This window comes from Microcaecilia unicolor, chromosome 7, assembly GCF_901765095.1.
Source record: "Microcaecilia unicolor chromosome 7, aMicUni1.1, whole genome shotgun sequence".
Lineage (NCBI taxonomy): Eukaryota > Metazoa > Chordata > Amphibia > Gymnophiona > Siphonopidae > Microcaecilia > Microcaecilia unicolor.
Genome location: NC_044037.1, coordinates 199048383 through 199070728, shown reverse-complemented (window position 1 = coordinate 199070728; position 22346 = coordinate 199048383). Strand labels below are relative to the sequence as shown.

General features: G+C 42.2%; 1 protein-coding gene across 6 annotated transcripts in view; it reads right to left on the bottom strand.

Moving 5' to 3' along the window:
- The window catches only part of ANKRD44 (ankyrin repeat domain 44), a 477800-nt gene that overhangs the window by 156945 nt on the left and 298509 nt on the right, over positions 1 to 22346 (bottom strand). For all 6 annotated transcript variants that reach the window (XM_030208682.1, XM_030208683.1, XM_030208686.1 and 3 more), the window contains exons 8-11: positions 21569 to 21781; positions 11730 to 11808; positions 7876 to 7990; positions 4094 to 4176 (exon numbers count right to left, since the gene is read on the bottom strand). In XM_030208682.1, the coding sequence (XP_030064542.1) occupies positions 4094 to 4176; positions 7876 to 7990; positions 11730 to 11808; positions 21569 to 21781 (490 nt within the window). The remainder of the gene's footprint in view (positions 1 to 4093; positions 4177 to 7875; positions 7991 to 11729; positions 11809 to 21568; positions 21782 to 22346) is intronic.

Genomic DNA, 22346 nt, shown 5'->3' with positions numbered 1-22346 from the left:
TCTGTCTGTGGGAGTTGAGAAGTTTTTTTTTTTTTGGTCCCCCAAGGGATACATGATTTGGTTTATCACTGGTCTGGTACGAGTTACCTTGAACTTGCTGTTGCCCTGGGTAGTCATCAGAGTTCAGACTCCACAGGCTTGTATTAGGGATTCTAGGAAAGATTTGGGAGGGGAGATGGGATTTGCATATTTTGACAAGTTGTGCTCTTGCATCGGTAGAGAGTTTATATTTGCTGTTCTTATTTACCAGGAATTTCCTAAGCTAGGAGGGTAGGTGGGGTTGAGAGGGAGAGGTGGAGATTGATATGGTTCATACATGGTTTACAGTGGGCAGTGAGATATTTTCTCTTATAGACAAACTCAACAGACTCAGCTTTATGGTTTCGCTGCCATTTTTATTCTAGTTTGTCATGGGATAGAAGTAAGATTTGTTAGGCATATATTGTATTAGCCTAACTCATAACCATATTTCAAACAAGAAGGGTTAGGGGGTAGAGGGGAAAATTCCAACTGGTTAAACAAATTGATTCAACAATTACACAAAAATGGAAAACTCTGTACGCATCATATCCTACCATGTTTATAATTATCAAGTCTCTCTGTTCTTTATGAGCCTTTGTTAGTATTCTATTATACCACGCTTTCAATAAAAAAGATTTCAACCTATACATAGGGAGGGTTTGAGATGGGACTGGGTGTGGACTAGGTTAGGGGATGAACTTGTTTGAAAATTGACATAAGACACTGTATTGTTTATTTAACTTTATTGAATTATTCAATAAAAAAGATCTAGCATAATCACCTAGGGAACAAAATCATACTATACAGACTAATCCTACCACTTAGCGATATGGGTAAGTTGTTCCAGAGAGTTAATTGTTCGCAAGTGTGTTGGAGTAGCAGCTCCATATTATGTCTGTATAGGCATTGAGGGTCAGTTGTAAGTAATACTCCCAAATAAGTAAATTCATCCATGACCCATTTCAATGGAAACTCCCCAATCCACCATCTCCCGAGTTCTGGGCTTGTAGTAATCCTTCTGATTTGTTCGTGTTGAGCCTAAAGCCCAAAAAGAACCCATATTCTGCAAACCTTCCCAGCAGCACTGGCAAGGACTGGGCTGGGGAAGTTAAATGCACTAAAAGATCACCCGCAAAGACCGAGATGTTAAATTCAGGTACTCCCATTGCTACACCAGTAATCTCCTGGTTTTCCACTATCTCCCGAATCAATGGGTCTAATACTAAGGCAAATAGTAAAGGAGACAGTGGGCAACCCTGATGAGTTCCACTAACCACTGGAAATGTCACAGAAACACCACCATTCACCAAGACTCTGGCTATGGTCCCCCATATAAAGCTTTAATTGCATGTTCAAAAAATCCCTCGATTCCATACACATGCAGGATTGCAAATAAAAACTCCCAATTGACTCTGTCGAATGCTTTTTCAGCATCGAAACTGATCAGCAATGTGTCCTGACCAGATTTATGTATCCCCTCCAAAGAAGCTAGGATAGTCTGTGTCCTGACTAGAATTATGTACCCGCTCCAAAGAAGCTTGGATAGTCCGTATGTCTTCCCCTGATGAATCCTACCCTGAGGTTCCACTAAAATGGATGGAAGGATCTTAGCTAAATAGTTAGATAGAATAGTAGCTATTAATTTCGCTTCATAGCTAATTAGGGAAATGGGCCTATATGACTCTGGACACGCGGGGTCCTTCCCTGGTTTAGGAAAAGCCATAATATTTGCCATATGGAGAGAGGTAGGCAAGGTAAGCCTCTCTATGGAGGTATTAAAAAAGGCCACTATTGGTTGACTAATGTCTGCTATGAGAAGCTTATAGAATTCGGCTCTATAGCCATCTGGGTCCGGTGCCTTGCATAATGCACTTCTTCTTACTGCCCAATGAACTTCATCAACATCAATGGGCCTATTCAAGGTAGCAGTCTGTGTTTCTGTAAGTTTCGGTAGCTCCAGACTCCCCAAATAAGTATTAGGATCTAATGTACATTGAAGATCCGGCAAATACAACTGGGTATAATATTGTTGGAATATTTGTGTAATGACTCTATCTGAATGTACCATCCTGCCCGAGGGATGTTGAAGTGCAAGGATCCTCTGCAAGCCTTTCTTTTGCTTTACCAGGCGAGTCAGCAGCTGTCCACTCTTATTTCCATATTTGTATAGCTGGAACTGATAATACATGGCCTACTTCTTGGCTCGCTGCTGTGGCAGTTCGTTAAGGACTGCCTGACTAGCTAACAGTCATTCTTTTAGTTGAACTGTGGAAATCACCCTATATGCCATAAGTAAGTTCACTAGTTTGTTTGTTTATTTATTTATAGCATTTATATCCCACATTTTCCCACCTATTTGCAGGCTCAATGTGGCTTACATTGTTCCGTAATGGTGATCACCAATTACGGAAAAGAGAAAATACATAGCTAAGATGGAGGTGACAGAGTGGATTAAATATTCAGGTAAAGAAAGTTCATTTTCATGCTGAGAAGTAATAGGTATAAGAATAAACTTCAAGGGGGAGAGGGTGGGGGGGGGGGGAAGAAGGAAGGGGAGAAGGAGGGGGGAATATAAAAGATGACTGTGATGTATATTTAACAAAACACCCCCCCCTTAAATGTACGTTTGGCTGTTAATGAGCATGTTTGGGAGGGTAGGCAAAGGGACCAGGGGAAGATGCATAAAACTATTGATGATGGAATTTATTGATGTATACAAGTTAATATGCTGTATTACTTATAATGCCCAATGATAGATGTACTGGCAATGTTAAAATGTTTATAATGTTGAATCATCAATAAAAACAGTTGAAATATTAAGAATAAACTTCAATCGTGATAAATCAGTTGGCGTTCCAGGTGCAGTATTGCTCTATTCCTGCTTTTTTTTTTTTGCACTGCTATAGGCTATATCATCTCCTCTCAACACAGCTTGGCTGTCTCCCAGTATAGAGTAAAATCATGCTGATGTTCATTATTATGACCTAAAGTCATCCTAATAATATTGTAACTGTTAAAGCCACCAACGTTGTAAACTGCACTGAACCCTAAACAAGGGATGTTAGCGGTATATAAGACCCAAATGGAATTGAATAATTGGCCCATTTCCCCCTTATGTAATCCAAGAAAGCTTTATCATGGTACATATCCAGTGGGAATACCCAATGTCTATGTGTAAGTTGTGGACCTACCCCTCCCCCCAGCTCAACATAGATGACTGCATGATCTGAAATTACTGTGGAACCTATTGCTGCAGATTGTACCTTAGAGAAGCTGTCCCTATTTACCAAAAGGTAGTCTATTCAAGATTGAGTTTGGTGTGTCCATGAGAGATGGGTATAGTCCCTGTCCTCAGGGTGGAGTACTCTCCGTGTGTCCACCCCCCCTCCCCCAACATTTTCACATAAAAAAGCCAGTTTTCCCCTTTAATATTAACCTAAGTCCACTGGCAAAAGTTGTCTTTGCATTCAGAATATGTTTTCAACAATTCCTTTAAAACAAGCACCAGTTTGTCATTCAGGATTCATGGCTATTCAAGAATCTGTGATTCCCATTCCAATTCCTGGAAGGCCTATGACAATCCAACCCTGATTTTTTTTTTTCAAAGCCTCCGCAGTGGTTTCCAAATGCATCTCTTTGGTACTTATCACTTTTGCCTGTAACCTTATTCTAGTTCTCCCGTTCGGCAGGAACTATGCTGCTAGCCTAGATCATCGTGTTTAATGAAATAAATCCTGCCAAGGAATAAAAAAAAATCTGCTTGTGAAACTGACAAAGAGAATTATTCTGCTATTTTCACTAAGGAAAAAAAAAAAAAAGAGAACCAACCAATCGCTGCCAAGACAAACAGTTCAAAGTATTTTAACCTTGAAAAATACAGGATACTAGGAATTATCAGCACTGTGCAAGGAAAGAATACTGGCATGCCAAGACATAGGCTCACAAAAAGCACAGGACGTCTGTTACAATGCTGTGCGCTGTTTGACACTGGGCTCAGAAGCAGCTCATTCATGTTTCTATTTAAGCTGCCTATACAGTGACTGCTGGTATTCTTTTTTTTTTTTTTACCTACCTGAAGACAACAACTTCCTGCAGCAGTCTGAGTGAGCATTCAGTGCTGCTAAGTGCAAGGGGAACATTCTATGGATTCCACATCTGAAAAAAAAACAATAAAAACCTGCATCACTGACTGCTCTGTGAACATTTATTAGGATTTATTTACCTCCTTTTTGAAGGCATTCACTCAAAGTGGTGTACAGTAAGACATGGTCCCAACAGAGAAATGCTCTGCTCAATATATATGCTGCATCAACTGAGGTGAGATTACATGCAGACAGGCATGAGCAAATAATAAAGGTGATTAGAGCAATGGGCTAGGACCCTGAATTCAAGGTGTAGGGACACTTCATCACTTAACAATTCATCACTGAGATACTTAATCACTGTGGACATTTCATCTCTTATTCACGCTAAATGTATTCAAACTATACATGGAAAACCTGCTCTTCTGCACCTAAATATAAGTCTCACTAAAACTTCTTACACATACAATTTTCATGAGGCTCATTTAGATACAGAAAAAACAGACCTCCATCTGCCACAAGTTTTCTGTGCATATAATTTGAATACATGATGAAGTGTCATGAGATGAAATGTCCACACTGATGAAGTGTCACATGATGAACTGGATCAGTGATGAAGTGTCAGGTGATGAAATGCCACCAAATCAAATTCAAGTCTTGCTTCCGCCACAACACTGGATATGTCAGCGTATCTCTCATTGCCTCAATTGCCTGCTTAAAACTGCAAGCTCTTTGGGGCAAGTATTCACTGAATATATATGTAATTTGGGAGCACTTTTCAAAATGCCAGCATTCGAATCATGATAGCATGTAATTTTTATCCCCAGACCTTGCACCAATTCACCAACTTGCTGCAGGTACAACATATGATTGGTCACTTGCACCTACTGATTATAGAACTGGAACTGCATTGTAAAAGTCTTCACAAAGAGTTAACAATTCCATCTATGCATGTAATTTCCCTCCACCAACCTGAAAATCCCCAACTCCCCCTGGAGAACGTCTTCTCTCAATGCGGCTGAAGGAGGGTAACATAGTAACATAGTAGATGACGGCAGAAAAAGACCTGCACGGTCCATCCAGTCTGCCCAACAAGATAACTCATATTTGCTGCTTTTTGTGTATACCCTACTTTGATTTGTACCTGTGCTCTTCAGGGCACAGACCGTATAAGTCTGCCCAGCACTATCCCCGCCTCCCAACCACCCGCCCCTCCTCCCAACCACTGGCTCCGGCACAGACCACACAAGTCTGCCCAGCACCATCCCCACCTCCCAACCACCAGCCCCGCCTCCCAACCCCGGCTCCGGCACAGACCGTACAAGTCTGTCCAGCACTATCCCCGCCTCCCAACCACCAGTCCCGCTGCCCATCACCGGCCCTGGCACAGACCGTACAAGTCTGTCCAGCACTATCCCCGCCTCCCAACCACCAGCCCCGCCTCCCGATCCTGACTAAGCTCCTGAGGATCCATTCCTTCGGCACAGGATTCCTTTATGCTTATCCCACGCATGTTTGAATTCCGTTACCGTTTTCATTTCCACCACCTCCCGCGGGAGGGCATTCCAAGCATCCACTAATATTCAGACAGCTGATTATTATGGGTAAAGTGCCATTTTACCCTTAGAAATGGCTTTGAAACTTATCCACTTGATGTACACTGCCCTGATTTAAAGCCCCATACAAATTCTGAAATAAATTAATAAAGAGGAAGGACAATTTCTTCCAACAAATTAAGTTTTATTTGCCCTATCTTACCCTCACCATCTGTAAATCTCCCCACCCTAAACAACATGCTTTGGCAACGCTCAATAACAGATACGTTGTGTAAATAGAAGCGGTTTCCCCTCTTTCCTCAGACCTGAGCACATCAATCCTACAGTGCCTTAAGCTGTCTTGGCACTAATAGCTAGTAGGTACAAAGCTGAGTCTGCAATGCCTCAGCATACAACAGTATAGCCTACAACCCAAGTATACGCTATCATGATTTCTACAGTGCATACAAGACAAGCGCAATGCTTTAGACAAAGAAGGGAATTTTATAACAGGTCTACTAGGTTGAAAGGAAAAGTAGATGTCTATTTTAAGCCTATTTTATAGGCAATATAGGTGTCTGTGAATCTTTATAAAATACCACCCCAGCTTAAGATCTGCTGAAATGCAAGTGGGTGCAAATGTACATGATTGAAGGACACACATAATATCGTATGTTATAACCTGTGTGTGCACTTTGTGACTCTGCCTGCTCTCCACCCAAACTCCTCCCTCAATCTTACATACAACTGGGGCGAGTACAAATACACGCCTTCTTGTCACAGCATATACTTTTATTTGGGGAGTAATTCCATAGAGACATTCTCCCCTGGATTCTATATAAGGCATTCAAAATTTTGTGTGCCCAATTTGCATGGACAATTTGAGTAATGAGCCAATTAGCGCCTATAGTTGGGCGCTAATAATTATTGATGCTATTTGGCAACAATTAGAATTTACTTACTCATCTTGCTAGGTGCTATTCTACAAAGATGTGCATGTAAATTCTTATGCACAAATCTGAAACTGGGGTGTGGCCATGGGACAGGCATGGCAGGTCATGGGCATTCCAAGAATCTGTGCGCTGTGTTACAGAATATGGCAGATAGATCTGCACCTAATTTAGGTGTGAGAATTTATACCAGGTTTCAGCTGGTATAAATCCTCACGTCTAAAAGTTAGGCGTGGATCCCAATGCTATGCACTATTCTATAACAGTGCCCAACTCGGAGCACTTAGCACTCACTTTTTTCGGCACCATATATAGACTTTTGGTGCGATATGCACATGCATAGGTGAAAAATGCTTTATAAAATACCCCCATAATGGACACACTCTTTTCACTGGAGTTTGAAATCTAGTCAAGAGATACAGAACAAACATAAATTTAAAATTGATGATTATCTAATGTGATGTTGGTGCTGTAAATAAGTAAGAAGAATTATGGTTATAGATGTTATTGAATGTTCTGTTATTAGTGATTAGTCTATCGTTAATTAGCACAGTAAGGGGACAGAATATGTCCTGGAGGTAGATCAGGTAATTTCTGAAGGCTTGCCAAGTTATGTATAACTGACAATGAGGAATATGAGTTACAGAAGGATTCTCCATTACTCTTTCAATTGTAAAACAGTAGGAAGGTAGCCAATCAGGTGGGGTTAATCAAGGGAAGGGCCACATTCACTGAGTAAAGCTACAAGGAATTTGTTTATCTGAGTAAGACTTGCCCAAAAAACTCTGCTCACTGACCCATCTATAGAAGAAATACAGACCAGGGGATGGGCTGGTGAGGGGAAGAGTGGGACAGCCTGTTAAAATGATAAGGTACCATAAGGACAACATGTATTCCCGTACTTTATCTTAATTTCCATGTGCTTTCATGTCATACAGACCACGCCAACCATATTCTTGCAGCCAACAGTTTCAGTGTGGGGGTCTACATAACTTTTTTTCTTCATAGTGTCTACCTAAGGTGGGAATTCAACTCATTCTTGAAGGTTGGGTGCCCTTTAGATGGACAAACCTCTCCACAAATTTCAAGTTTCTTCTCCTTTAGATGTTGTTCTTTCTATATGGAAGATTTCCCAAGTATCTATTTTGCACACATTTTCCAAAAATTTCAAATGGCTCATGTAGTTCCTGGGAATTTACAAATGGTTACCCCGTTCCCTCAAACTGTAGAAAATTACTAGTGCCTCTTCTCACTGCAAGCACAACATCAATGTTTCTAGTAACCTACTTGGCCGAGTCTGCTCCACTCGTTATTAGGGTGTTAATAAGAAGCTCATGACCATATCTTGCTGCCACATGAAGAGGAGTATTGCCATCTTTATCAACACAGTCAATTTCACCTCCTGCAAGAGAGATTTTAATATGATGTAATGTTTTCTAACTGAATGAGTCATTGCAATTTCCCTTCTCAGAGATCCTGTCTCCATAACTTTCCCCCAGAAGCTTAACCATTAATGGAGACCAAACGGTTACCTAGGGCAGTGGCTTTTGAGGGGTGGCAAAGAGCACCTGCAGTCAAAGCAAAACAACAGACCTCGACAGCCATGCAAACTCAAAAACAAACAGCACATACATTTACCTGCAGGAAAGGATGGAAATTTGCAAACAGCCCAGTCACCTGGGTAAGTGGTTTATGAAAATTACTCTAATTTTCCTGATTTTAGCAAGGCACCTATGTGAGAAGTCCAAAATGGCACTTATTTTATACAGGCAACACAGATGCCTAGGGTACTCATTTTCAAAGCAGATGGATAACTCAAAATGCCTAAAAAAATTCCTATCTGCTAAAAATGTCCAAATCCCAATTTTGGAAAATAAGAATTTGGACGTTTCACACTGCAGTTCATCCAAATAATAAGGGGATGTGTTTGGGTGGCACTAGGGAGGGCCCAAAAGTAGGACATGCAACAGCGATTATTGAACAGGAAGAAACATCCACATCTACAAAGAAAGATGTTTTTATCTAGACATGTTTCAGTCACGTTCAAGTTACAAAAAAGGTGCTCTGACTGAGAAGCTGACCACTGAAGGGATTAAGGCATGACCCTTCTTAATCCCCCAGTAGTTGCGGTCCTCCTCCATCTCCCCTGAAAGTAAAACCAGAGAAGAAAACCAGGCTCTACGCCAGCTGCAGGAATTACAGCTATTCTGAATAAAGCAGCAAGCAGATCAGAGGAGTAGCCTAGTGGTTAGTGCAGTGGACTGCAAACTGAGAAACACAGGTTTAAATCTCACAGTAATTCTATTCATGTTTTTTTTTTTTTTGGGGGGGGGGGGGGTCTCCCTCCAGAAACAGAAAAATATTGTACCTAAGGATATAGGACACCTACAAGCCTGAAGGCTACTAAAGTGGTGTACATTCAGGTACAGTAGGTATTTTTCTGTTCCTGGAGGAATCACATTTAAAAAAAAAACAAATAAATTTACAATGGGATTTGAACCTGCACCCCTTGGTTTACAGTCTACTGCACTAACCACTACGGTACACCTCTGTTCCATTTCAGTATGTAAAGTGGTTGTTCAGGATGGACGTTTCCAGCATAAAGATGTCCTTCTCACGTATTTTGAATAGCAAACCCTAACATTTTCCCTGTTCAAAAATGGCTGTGAGATGAATGGGGGTTTTTTATTGGACATTTTGTGCTGGATGTTTTTTTTTTTTTGGCACTTAGGCACCCTTTTGAAAATGCCCTTCTATATATGTGTCCTTATAAAATAGTTACCCAGATCTATCCCTAATAGCACACAAATGCTGACACACATTTACAACTACTCCAATGTTGGTGTAAATGTTTGTGCACACTGCATAGCTCTGTCTCTGCTCAAACTACACACCTCACGAATGCCTACGGTATGATCTTGTACATGTGTGTATATAGCTACACAATTCTATAAACATCTATTTCCACATATTAAAATGGTTTTGTGTAGAAATATCATAATTATCCCCATATAGTGGGCAATTCTATAAAGGGTGTTAAACGTTAGGCGCCCAAAATCTAGACATTAAGCTAATATTTTACAATGGCAAATTTGTGTGCCTAATCTGTTACAGAATACTACCATATAAGTCGGCAATTAGACTCCAGCATTTATGCTTTCTCTATGGCAGATGTAAATAGGCACATCTAAATGCAGCAGTTATGTGCCTGACACTATTCAATAAAGAGTTCACTTGGGGGTCCTTTCACTAAGGTGCGCTGAAAAATGGCTTGCAGTAGTGTAGGCGCGGGTTTTGGGTGTGTGCTGATCCATTTTTCAGGACAACTGTAAAAAAAGGCCTTTTTTATTTTTGCCAAAAATGGGCGTGCAGCAAAATCAAAATTGCCTTGCGTCCATTTTGGGTCTGCGACCTTACCGCCACAACCATTGACCTAGTGGTAAAGTCTCACAGGGTAACCGGGCAGTAATGACCTACGTATGTCAAATGCCACTTGGCACGCGTCCAATATGCACATCTGAAAATAAAAATTATTTTTTGGCTGTGCGTATCAGACGCGCGCCAAAAATGAATTTACCACAAGATCCACATGGTAACTGGGCGGTAACTCCATTTTGGCGTACGTAGACGCTTATGCGGCTTAGTAAAATGGCCCCTTAAAGAGTCAGAGCTTTCATGACTCGTACATGCCCTTCCTACGTGAAAGACCCCTTTGCAGTTACATGCTATAACACTTAGGTGTCAAGTTACAGAATAGCAATTCAATGCACTTAGGGGTCCTTTTACTAAGCCATGTAAGTGTCTACGCACGCCCAACGCATGACAAAATGGAGTTACCGCCCGACTAACGCGTGGCTCTTGAGGTAATTTCATTTTTGACACGCGTCTGAAAAATATGTTTTATTTTTGGGTGCGTGCCAAGTGGAATTTGGCGCACAGTCATTACTGTCCAGTTACCACGTAAGTCTTTACCACTAGATCAATGGCAGCAATTTTCATTTTGCCGCATGTCCATTTTCGGCAAAAATATTTTTAAAAGGTCTTTTTTACAGGCACACTAAAAAAATGGATTGTTGCACGCCAAAAACCCACGCCTACACTACCGCAAGCCATTTTTCAGCATGCCTTTGTAAAAGGATCCTTTAGGTACTTAATTACTGTTTCATTCCTATTTTGGCCCTTAACTTTGTCTGAGTGCTAGAAGTTGGGTGCCTAATTTGCATCTAAATTTTGGTGCACTATATAGAATTAGGGAATAAGAGTAAGCGTTCTGCCTCCACAGTTACATGTGTTTGTTTTGCTTTGTTTTTTTATATTGTAGTTTTAACATGTTTTCAATGAAGTTGTCACTTCCTGACAGGTCAGCCTCAGCATGTGATCCTCACCCTCCAATCACTGAAGTCCTGGCAAATGCTTGCTTCAGTGCCCTTGAGACATGCAGTGATCCTATTTGTCCCTTTCTTTGCCCTCCAGCCTTGTGGGTCTTCTTCCTGCCCCTCCCCCACCTTCCTTGCAAGTCTTAAGTTTCCATTTTGGGCTCAGAATATGCTGCTCTGCTCTGTCCTTCTCCTCCCTTGAAAAGACTTCACCACACTTTCTTTTAAGTCAACCTTTATTCCCCTTTTGCCCAACTTCTCAACTTTCTCAATTTTATGCTTTACATCACTTTACCTCTGTAATAAATCAACCCATTGTTCAGATATTCCATATCCACCTCTCTGCAACTGTGAATATTCAGTTCAAAGACTTTTCAGCTACTGCATGCATGCATAAGTTATGATTTGCTTATTCTTGCACATATGCCTTCATCAGGGGACTTGTCCAAGTGGTACAAGCGTCAAAACTGCAAGCTGCTAACATCTATTGTGCACTAGCACACAATGTGCTAATCTGAAACTCGCAAGTCAATGGGTATACTGATAGCAAAGTTGATGGTGTCTTCTGAAACAGGCGCAAAAAGCACATTCTTTACAAAATTAATCCCGCTGTGCCAGATCCCAGCTCTAGTTATCACTGAGCAGGATGCCTCAATGAGGAGGAGGAAACCTCTGGGTTAATAAATAAAACTTTACCCCTTAAATTATTTTTCTTGCTTCGATACATATGTTTGGGAAGAGTGAACAGGAAACCATTTTTCTTACCATTCTGAATGATGGTTTGTGACCGAGTAAATCTTCCATGCACAGCAGTCATATGCAGGGGACTTTTCCCATCTTTGCTCTTTAAAATAAAATCAGAAGTTTCAAGTTAATTTTTTAAATCATTTTTTTATTAACATCAAAAATTAAACCACTAAGTTCTGCACCCTGACACAGAAACAGCATGTAGCGTTTCTGTTTGCACCTGAGACAGAGAATACAAAAAGTAAATTTTAAAAGAATGTGCAGTTTTCTAGTGCAGCACAGTATAGAAGGTGAGAAGGATCACTTACAAAACTAAGACGTGAAATTTACTTAGGGCCCTGTTTACAAAGGAGCACTAGCAGTTTTAGGGCACACTAACTGTGTAGACGCCCATAGGAATATTATAGGCATCTACACGGTTAGCGAGCACTAAAAATGCTAGTGTGCCTTTGTAAACAGGGCCCTACGTAAATACCTGTAGTGTGCACTTGGTTGAATAGTAACAAAAATGTATTTCTGTTGGAAAATTCATTTAAGGGTGAGGGGATTTTCATCCTGTCCACATAGGGACAAAGACTACACATGCTTTTTTACCTATAGTGTACACTTTTGCTTTGAAACATACTGGGGTGCAAAGAGCCCTTAGAAATGTATTATTTGTGTGGCAACTTTTTCCATGAAAAATGAGTCTACATGTGTCCCTTTCCTCCTCTGACCTGAACATAACTGTGGGAGCTCCTCCCCTCTCTCCATGAAACTAAAAGTCTGAGTCCTACACTGACCCTAGTTTGTTAGATATCACCTTTCTTGATCTGTGCCTTCAAGTGGTGGCCAACTGGTTGGTTATCCCATTATTTTGAGGAACTGTATTACAAAGTTGAGATGCTATTGGGACTCTCTATTACCTTTTGATTCTCACATCTTATTTGTGGTGAAATCTTTATTGTTGGCTCTTAAAAAGATTCATTCTGTTAGACCTTTTCTGGATGAGATTGAAGGGGGGCACACTCAAGAAAAATGTCAGAAAGTATTTTTTCACGGAGAGAGTAGTGGATGCTTGGAATGCCCTCCCGCGGGAGGTGGTGGAAATGAAAACGGTAACAGAATTCAAACATGCGTGGGATAAGCATAAAGGAATCCTGTGCAGAAGGATTGGATCCTCAGGAGCTTAGTCGAGATCGGGAGGCGGGGCTGGTGGTTGGGAGGCAGGGATAGTGCTGGGCAGACTTATACGGTCTGTGCCATAGCCGGTGGTGGGAGGCAGGACTGGTGGTTGGGAGGCAGGGATAGTGCTGGGCAGACTTATACGGTCTGTGCCAGAGCCAGTGGTGGGAGGCAGGGATAGTGCTGGGCAGACTTATACGGTCTGTGCCAGAGCCGGTGGTGGGAGGCGGGGCTGGTGGTTGGGAGGCAGGGATAGTGCTGGGCAGACTTATATGGTCTGTGCCAGAGCCGGTGGTTGGGAGGCGGGGATAGTGCTGGGCAGACTTATACGGTCTGTGCCCTGAAGAGCACAGGTACAAATCAAAGTAGGGTATACACAAAAAGTAATATGACTTGTCTTGTTGGGCAGACTGGATGGACCGTGCAGGTCTTTTTCTGCCATCATCTACTATGTTAAGGCCCTCCTGTTGCTGACACCTGCTCCTATTTGAGATTTCAAATGATTATTGTGATTTTCTGTACTGAGGTATGAAGCTTTCCTCGTTAAAATGTTTATAGTATTCAGAATACAGTTGTCAAGGTTATTGTTAATGTATGTAGACTTGACTAATAAACTCCTCGCCAGCAACTGGCTTATGGTTCTTCTTAGGTTGAAGTCTGAAATTCTTATTTTAATACATGGTACTCTATACACAGATATATTTAATACCTTTCTCAGCTCTTCACATCATCCAATTTGTACCCTCCGCTCACAACACTGCGACACATTGTTCACCCCTACTCTTTCCCCTTTTCCCTCCTTAGCTATTTCCCTTACCCTTTTACGACATTAATTGTTTGTTTGCTGAATTGTTGTATGTTTTTTATAGACTGTTGTACGCCACATTGAGCCTTCCCATGGGTGGGAATATTGTGGGATATAAATAAATAAAATGATAATCTATTTACCATTCCCTCTTCTGCAGCAGCTCATCTGGACAGCACACATCATTTCATACTCGGCATCATTCCTTTAGAATTCTCTCTCCTCACATCTTCAAACTGAGCCATTTTATAACAAGTTTAAGACAGATCTTAAATCCTACTTTTTGGCTAAGGCTTTCTCTTATGTTTAGGCTCTTCTCTGATTGATTTTGTTTTATGTATGTATGTATGTATGTATGTACGCATAGGGACAAAAGTACATGCTTTTTTACTTATAGCATACACTTTTGCTTTGAAATACACTGGGGTGCAAAGAGCCCTTAGAAATCTATCATTTATGTGGCAACATTTTTCATGAAAAATCAGTCTACATGTGTTATTTTCCTCGTCTGACCTGAACATAACTGTGGGAGCTCCTCCCATCCCTCCATGCAACTAAAAGCCTGAATGCTGTGGAACTGCACATCTACTGTTAGCCAAACTGATGAAGAGCGATTTTCAGACAGCCGATTAATGCAGCAAAATGGGGGGGGGGGGGTTCCCCACATAGATCACTTTGAAAAATATCTTCCCCACAGAGGGGTTGATCTGGAGAATGCCAGGCGATGGAGGTTTCGTTTCCAACCTGTTACTGTTTGAATTTCCCCCTGAAGAAGCCGCGGTGAGCGGTGAAACCTGGATCCTTGTTGGGGTTGTTAATGCACATCTACAGTCACTTTTGGATCTTAATATTCTTTTGATGTTTGGAACAACACACAAGGTAAGTTGAACATTCTGGTAAAAGTTTTTTGGGACTATTCAATCTATAGTAATGCAGACTATTAATATACTGCTATACCACTATGCTGCTTTCGAGTGCAACTCTTGTGCAATGATTGAGATAAGGTATCGATGTGTTTTTTAAATCACTATGGGACACTGATTTTTCTGAGCACTATCACATTTATTTGTATTATTTTTCAACGTTTTGTATTTATTCTCCTGGATATTTGAATACCATTTGGATGTAGTATACCTGGGTATCTTTCTAGAGTAGAACTAAGAAGATTTATATCCTCCATTTCTTCTTTCCTCCTCGAAATGCACCACCTGTTCCTTTGATCCCATCCCCACCAACTTACTAAACACCATCTCTCCTACTGTCACCGCCCCCCCCCCCCATCTGTCATATCCTCAACCTCTCTCTCTCCACTGCAACTGTCCCTGACACCTTCAAGCATGCTGTAGTCACACCACTTCTCAAAAAACCATCACTAGGCCCTACCTGTCCTTCCAACTACCGCCCCATCTCCCTCCTACCCTTCCTCTTCAAGATACTTGAACGTGCCACTGCCTTGATTTTCTCTCCTCTCATGCCATCCTCGATCCGCTTCAATCCGGTTTTCGCCCTCTACACTCGATAGAAACGGCACTCACTAAAGTCTGTAATGACCTGTTCCTCGCCAAATCCAAAGGTCACTACTCCATCCTCATCCTCCTCGACCTATCCGCCGCTTTTGACACTGTCAATCATAATTTACTTCTTGCTGCACTATCCTCACTTGGGTTCCAGGGCTCTGTCCTCTCCTGGTTCTCCTCTTATCTCTCCCACCGTACCTTCAGAGTACATTCTCATGGATCTTCCTCCACCCCCATCCCGCTCTCTGTTGGAGTTCCTCAGGGATCTGTCCTTGGACCCCTTCTTTTTTCAATCTACACCTCTTCCCTGGGCTCGCTAATCTCATCTTATGGTTTCAAATACCATCTTTATGCTGAAGACACCCAACTTTACCTCTCCACACCAGAAATCACTGCGGAAACACAGGCCAAAGTATCAGCCTGCTTATCCGACACTGCTGCCTGGATGTCCAACCGCCACCTGAAACTGAACATGGCCAAGACAGAGCTCATTGTCTTAAACCCACTTCTCCTCTCCCTCCACTCTCTATTTCAGTCGACAACACCCTCATCCTCCCCGTCTCATCTGCCCGCAACCTCGGAATCATCTTTGACTCCTCCCTCTCCTTCTCTGCCCATATCCAGCAGACAGCCAAGACCTGTCGCTTCTTTCTCTATAACATCAGCAAAATTCGCCCCTTCCTCTCCGAGCACACCACCCGAACTCTCATCCACTCTCTCATCACCTCTCGCCTTGACTACTGCAACCTACTCCTCACTGGCCTCCCACTTAACCATCTATCCCCCCTTCAATCCGTTCAGAACTCTGCTGTGTGTCTTATCTTCCGCCTAGACCGATATGCTCATATCACCCCTCTCCTCAAGTCACTTCACTGGCTTCCGATCAGGTACCGCATACAGTTCAAGCTTCTCCTACTAACCTACAAATGCACTCAATCTGCAGCCCCTCATTACCTCTCTACCCTCATCTCCCCTTACGCTCCTACCCATAACCTCCGCTCACTGGACAAATCCCTCCTCTCAGTACCCTTCTCCACCACCGCCAACTCCAGGCTCCGCCCTTTCTGCCTCGCCTCACCCTATGCTTGGAATAAACTCCCTGAGCCCATACGCCAAGCCCCCTCCCTGCCTATCTTCAAATCCTTGCTCAAAGCCCACCTCTTCAATGTCGCTTTCGGTACCTAACCACTGTACCTCTATCCAGGAAATCTAGACTGACCCCAATTTGATTGACAGCACTTTTTTGTCCTTTAGATTGTAAGCTTCTTTGATCAGGGACTGTCCTTCTTTGTTAGATTGTACAGCGCTGCGTAACCCTGGTAGCGCTTTAGAAATGTTAAATAGTAGTAGTAGTTTATGTATGAATGCCATATATGTATTTTCAGTATTTACTATACAGCCATTCAAATTAGCCATATCAGCACAGTGATTTACAATCAGGGTATACATCTTCAGCAAAACTTAAAATAAAAAAAAGATCCAGCAAGCACAGCCAGGATATACAATCAGGGAAAAGAAAAATAGTAAAACAATAAAAACCAAATGATAACATAAGTGTACAGAGAAACAAAAGAATGAGAAGGTAAATTGCTGGTCCTGATGCCCCAAGATTAACGATTAAGGAAAGACTGCTCAAAAATCCAAGTCTTGCTCTCAATCTTAAGTTTATTATAGGAACTTTTCATATTCCAAATGTGACAGATAATGAATTCCAAACAGCAGGGGCCCAAACAGAGAAATTAGCATGCCAGCTCACTGACTGACATTTTCCTTTCATTATCCTACTGTCTTTTGTTTCCTTTTTGATTGTTGGTATATGTTTCAAGTTGTTGCATTGTAATTGTCTCTTTCACTTATAGTACCTTTATCTGATTGATTGTAACTTGGATCTCCTCATGTGGATGCCCCTCACTATCCCTAGATATTACTGATTATTTATAAACAGTACATAAGTACAAAAGTAATGCCACACTGGGAAAAGACCAAGGGTCCATCGAGCCCAGCATCCTATCCACAACAGCGGCCAATCCAGGCCAAGGGCACCTGGTGAGCTTCCCAAACATACAAACATTCTATACATGTTACTATTTGTACTATACTAAATTAAGAATGAAATGTGAAACTGGTAGTGGTTTTCTTGCCTGTTCTGTAAGGTTCTGCTTGTCAATATTGTTTATTCATTTTTAATACTACTATTTATATTGTAAACCACTTTGGTGTGCTTGAGAGGCAGTATAGCAAAACTTTAAGAAACTAAACTACTTTGAAGCATTAAGGGGCAATTTTGAAACAGAATACACAAGTCTGAAGTACTTAGGTTTTAACACATGCACAATATGCAGATTTTCTAAGGGAAATCACATGTATAGTTTCCCTTTCAAAAGTGAGTGCACTAGTGCATATTTTACACTAATTTTCAAAGTCATGGCCACATGCTATTTTCCTCTCCCATCTTAAGAATCACCCTTTCTTAAAGCAAACAAGTGGGGGAAACATGCAGAACATGGCTCATGATGTTCTTTCCAAGCCACCTGCATGTGGGTGTGTATGTCTATCTCTGCTGTGTGTTGTGTGCACATTGCATGTGCTGTGTTTGGGAGGGGTGGAGCAGTTGGTGGTAGTGGTGATGTGGTTTGCAGGGGTTATTTGTTTGGGCACCATGGCAGTGTGTGGGTGGTGGGGCAGTTGCATGGTGTAGTTTTTTTGGGGCGGGAACATATTTTTTGGGATGGGGCCGTTTGCGGGGGATATCTTTTGGGAGGGGCACTTTGCAGGATGGTAGGGCAACTGGAGTAGTTTTGGGGATGGGGCTCTTTCCAGGGTAGTGATGCATTGTGGCCATTGTGTGGGGGTAGTTTTGGGAAGTGGGGGCAGTTAGAAGTGGAGTGTGTTCTGAATGTGGGGCAATTAGCAGGGTGGTGGGGCAATTTTGGTGGGTTGTTTTTAGGGATAGGAAGTTTGTGAGAAGTGGTAGTTTTGGGGTTGGAGCAGTTTGAAGGGTAATGGGCCAGCTTGTAAAGTAGTAGTGTAATTTTTAGGGATGGGGCAGTTAGCAGGATAGTAAAACAGCTGCAGGGAGCTTATTTTTGTGGGTGGGGAACCTTGAAGGGTAGTGGGGCAGTTACAGGGGGTATTTTTTGGGATAGTGCACTTTGCAGGATGGTGCAGCAGTTGTGTGTGGGGGGGGAAGTTGTGGAGTGATAGGAGTTATGAGGATATTTTTGGGATATGGGTCAATTAGCAGGGTGGTGGGACAATTATGGAGGGTAGATTTTAGGTGTGGAGTTGTTTATGGGGTGATGGTGCATTAGTGATGGCAGCTTGCGAGATTTGGGGCAAGTTTCAGCAGTTTATGAGGTAGGACAATTGCAGGGAGTAGTTTATAGGGATGGAGAGCTTAAGTGCAATGGGGTAATTTGGGGGTAGGGAAGTCTGCAGGGTGCTGGGGGCATTTGGGAGGAGCAATTCTTGGGGGTGGGGGAAGTTTGCAGGAGATGGAAAAAGGACACTGTTTGACCCTGCAATGTTGGTAGGGTGTCTGTGTCTCCAATGTTAGCAGCGGCATGGAGGAGAAGTTGCATGCCTTGGCTGGACAGGCTCCATCTCATGTTGCAGTGGGTGAGAAACGGAAGGGATGAGTCTCTGGAGAAGTTTCAGCTTTAGATTTTTTTTGCGGCCTTACCTTCAGCATGGTCAGTGGTCTTGTGACTGTGTTTGGGTTCATTCTGAGTACAATAGGGAAGTTTCATTGCACTGCTAGTTAGAGCTTTGCTGCTGTTCGACTGTGCAATCTTTGTGGGCACACTGTACTGATTATGCATCTCCTGAAGTGTACTGGATCTAGTTGCTGAATAAGGAAAGGTGGGGGGTGAAAAACGTTCTGAAATCTGTCAGCCGTGTTCTATCCTGGAAGAGCTCCCCACCACCAGTACAGGAGCTGCATCCAGGAAAGAAGGAGCTGGCATCAAAAGTAGGCTCTTGTTCGCCTGTAGTTTATAGGTACTCTGACTTTTACTCAGATACTGGATATTTAGCACTGCTTAAAAGATAACATTGCTCCCCCCCCCCCCCCCCACCCTATGAACACCTCTTTTTTTTTTTTAAAGGGACAGTAGGGATACCTTTGAACACAGCAGGGGTTTTATAATTACTCTGAATTTTACTCACAGCTTAAAAGAGAACATTGCTTCCCCCTCCCCCAGTATGAACACCTCTTTCTTTTTTTTTTTCCTCCTTTTTTTTTTTTAAGGGACAGTAGGAACACTTTTGAACACAGCAGGGAAGAACCCTAGATGCCTCCCCAGAACCTCTGTTACTGATGGTATTATATACAGTGTATGCACTCCAGGGAATTATGTACCAAAAAAGTCAAAATATAACATATTGAACAGAATAGTATATGCAGGTTCTTTAACACTTGGCTCTCAGTCAGCCCTAGCTCCCCAGTCCAGCATCCTCCTACTGGCCTTGTGACCAGTAATGTTCAGCAGGATACTGGGCAAAATGGACCATCGGTCTGCCCCAGTATGGCTAATCTTATGTTCTTGTGTTAATATCTATATTCATCTATACGAAGTGTAAAAATGCACACCTGTAACTACTGGATTGACTTTGCCCCACATCCAAGTTATCAGTAAACAAACTAATCTGGCCTCAAATGTCAACAGCTGAAGGAAAAAACATTAAAAAATACAAAGGCATATCTTTTTTTAATTAAAAAAAAGATATGTTTTCGCAGGAGGTTTTAGGGAATTATGAGGATCACTAGCATAGACTTCATCTCAAGGGTGGTACTTTTGTAATTTAGCCAATTGTGGAAGATTCTATATGTTGATATCATTAGAAACAGTGGGCAAGCTATTTCTAAAAGCCCTTTCGACTAAAAAGACATAATAAGATACTAGAAAGCAACCAGGCTTGGTGATCAAAGAACTTTGGTCTTGTTCCCTGAGCAGTTACAGTTCAAGCATGTCAAAGAAGTATCTTTGAATGCATCCAGCAGGTAGGTAACAAGAAGAACCGGTATATAAAAACACCTATCCCCTCATTCTATAACTGTCACCTAGTATTAGACACTAAAGGTCCTATTTACTAAGCTGCACTAAGGGCGCGCTAGCATTTTTAGCATGTGCTAAATGCTAAAGACGCCCATATATTCCTATGGGTGTCTCTAGCGTGCGCTGAAAATGCCAGCACGTTCTAGTAAACAGGGCCCTAAGTGCGCTCATAGTTTATGGTGCTTATGCGCATCAGAGGTGCCAATAATTGGCATTTACTTGCTTAAGTGCTATGCACTATTTTATAAAGTACATGTCAAAGTCACTTGGTGCATAATTGTGAGGGGGTGTACACCTGGTGTGTAGAGGCCAACTGAATTTTGGTTTTGGATTCGGCACTGTAACTGGATTGAAATCCGAAACTCAATGACACCCCCCACCCCCCTGTGATCACTTCCCACCCTCTCTCACCCAACCACCTGTAGTCTCTCCCCAGGCCTACCTTAGGAACTCCTGGTGGTCTAGTGGCCTCTTTGGGGGGGGGGGGGGGAAGAAACGAACCCCACTCATTCCTGCCCTGTGCCACTGCTCAGACGCAATGGCTGCTGAGACTGCCGCAGGAGGTCCTGGCAGCCATTTTCTGATTGGAACAGCATGGGCAGGAGACTCACTTCTGTCCCAGCTGGTTCCAATTGCAAAATGGCTGTCAGGACCTCCTGGGCAGTCTCAGCAGCAATTGCATCTGAGCAGCGGCACAAAGCAGGAACAAGTGGGAATTCGTCCCTTCTCCTGGGGAGGCCACTAGACCTTCAGGACATCCTAACATAGGCATGAGAAGGGCTTACAGTTGGTCAGGTGGAATGGGGGAGAGCCTAGGGATGGCCAGGTGGGGTTCAGGATGGGGGGGCTTTTTTGGTCAGGTGTTGAGGAGAGAATGGGGGCAGTTTTGTTTATGGTTTCGGTTTCCGACAAAATCAAATGGCCAATTTCAGTCTCAGATTCAGTTTTGGCTGAAACCGAAGATCCTGGGTTAAGTCGGGCTCTACCTGAGTGAAGCACAGGTTAGGTCATGGGTGTGTCACCAAATTATATGCACATAGAATGCTATCAGTTACACAAATTGCATGGTGCATTCAGGCGCACCAACTTACACCCGCAATTGAGCTGCCATAAGTGGGCGGGTGTGCCAATGTGTCTCTGAGCTACTATTCTATAACAGTTTAGGTGCGCCTTAGTGCCATTGTACAACTGGTGCCAAGTGTCAACAGACTACATTTACCAAACAAGAAAACCGTAACTAATTTGTGAAGGTATCAACTAAGTATGAACAAAATCCAGAAACTAAAAATGAAAGACTTGAAACACAGCTTTTACCTGAAGGTTAACGTCTGCCCCATTGTTCACCAACAGCTCAAGACATAATGCGCCATGCGTAGAGGCAGCTGCAAAATGTAAGGGGGTGAAGCCTTTATTATTCGGCTGATTTACATTAGCACCGTAGTCAATCAACTCATTAACTACAGCATCCTGTCCATTATAGCAGGCAATGTGAAGTGCAGCATTCCCATAGATGTTGACGTCATCAATCTGCAAAGAAAAAATACAAAAATGGTAAAAAAATCAATTTATTATTTCCTCTATTGTAATGAAATATACACCATCTGTGGAAAAACTAGCAGACCTCTCCAACTGGCAGAGAAAGAGTGATTTTCAAAATTAATTGATACTTTCCATTTTACAAGCTGGCTATTTCTTTTCAAGGGGTACTGTAAACTCCCTGCAGAATTACAAATGTACAACTGTCACAATGGTAATTTATAAAGCATATCATGAATTTAAAACTCTGTCACTGCCCTGCCTTTACGGGATTTGAAAATATAAAAAAATATCACTTTGTTTGTGATCTCATAGAACTAAACTGCTTCTCTGTTATTATTCTGCCCAGAAGATGGGATCAACACGGGGGTAATTCTATAAAACAGGCGCTAACATTTACGCATTGACTGCATGCATAAATAATTACAATGCTTACACGTACACACATATATGCCCAAAATCCACCTAAGCAATATTCTAAAAATACACGTATATCTTACATAACGCATATTTCACAGGTGGACCTACACACAGGCAAAGTCTGGGTGCAGCACAG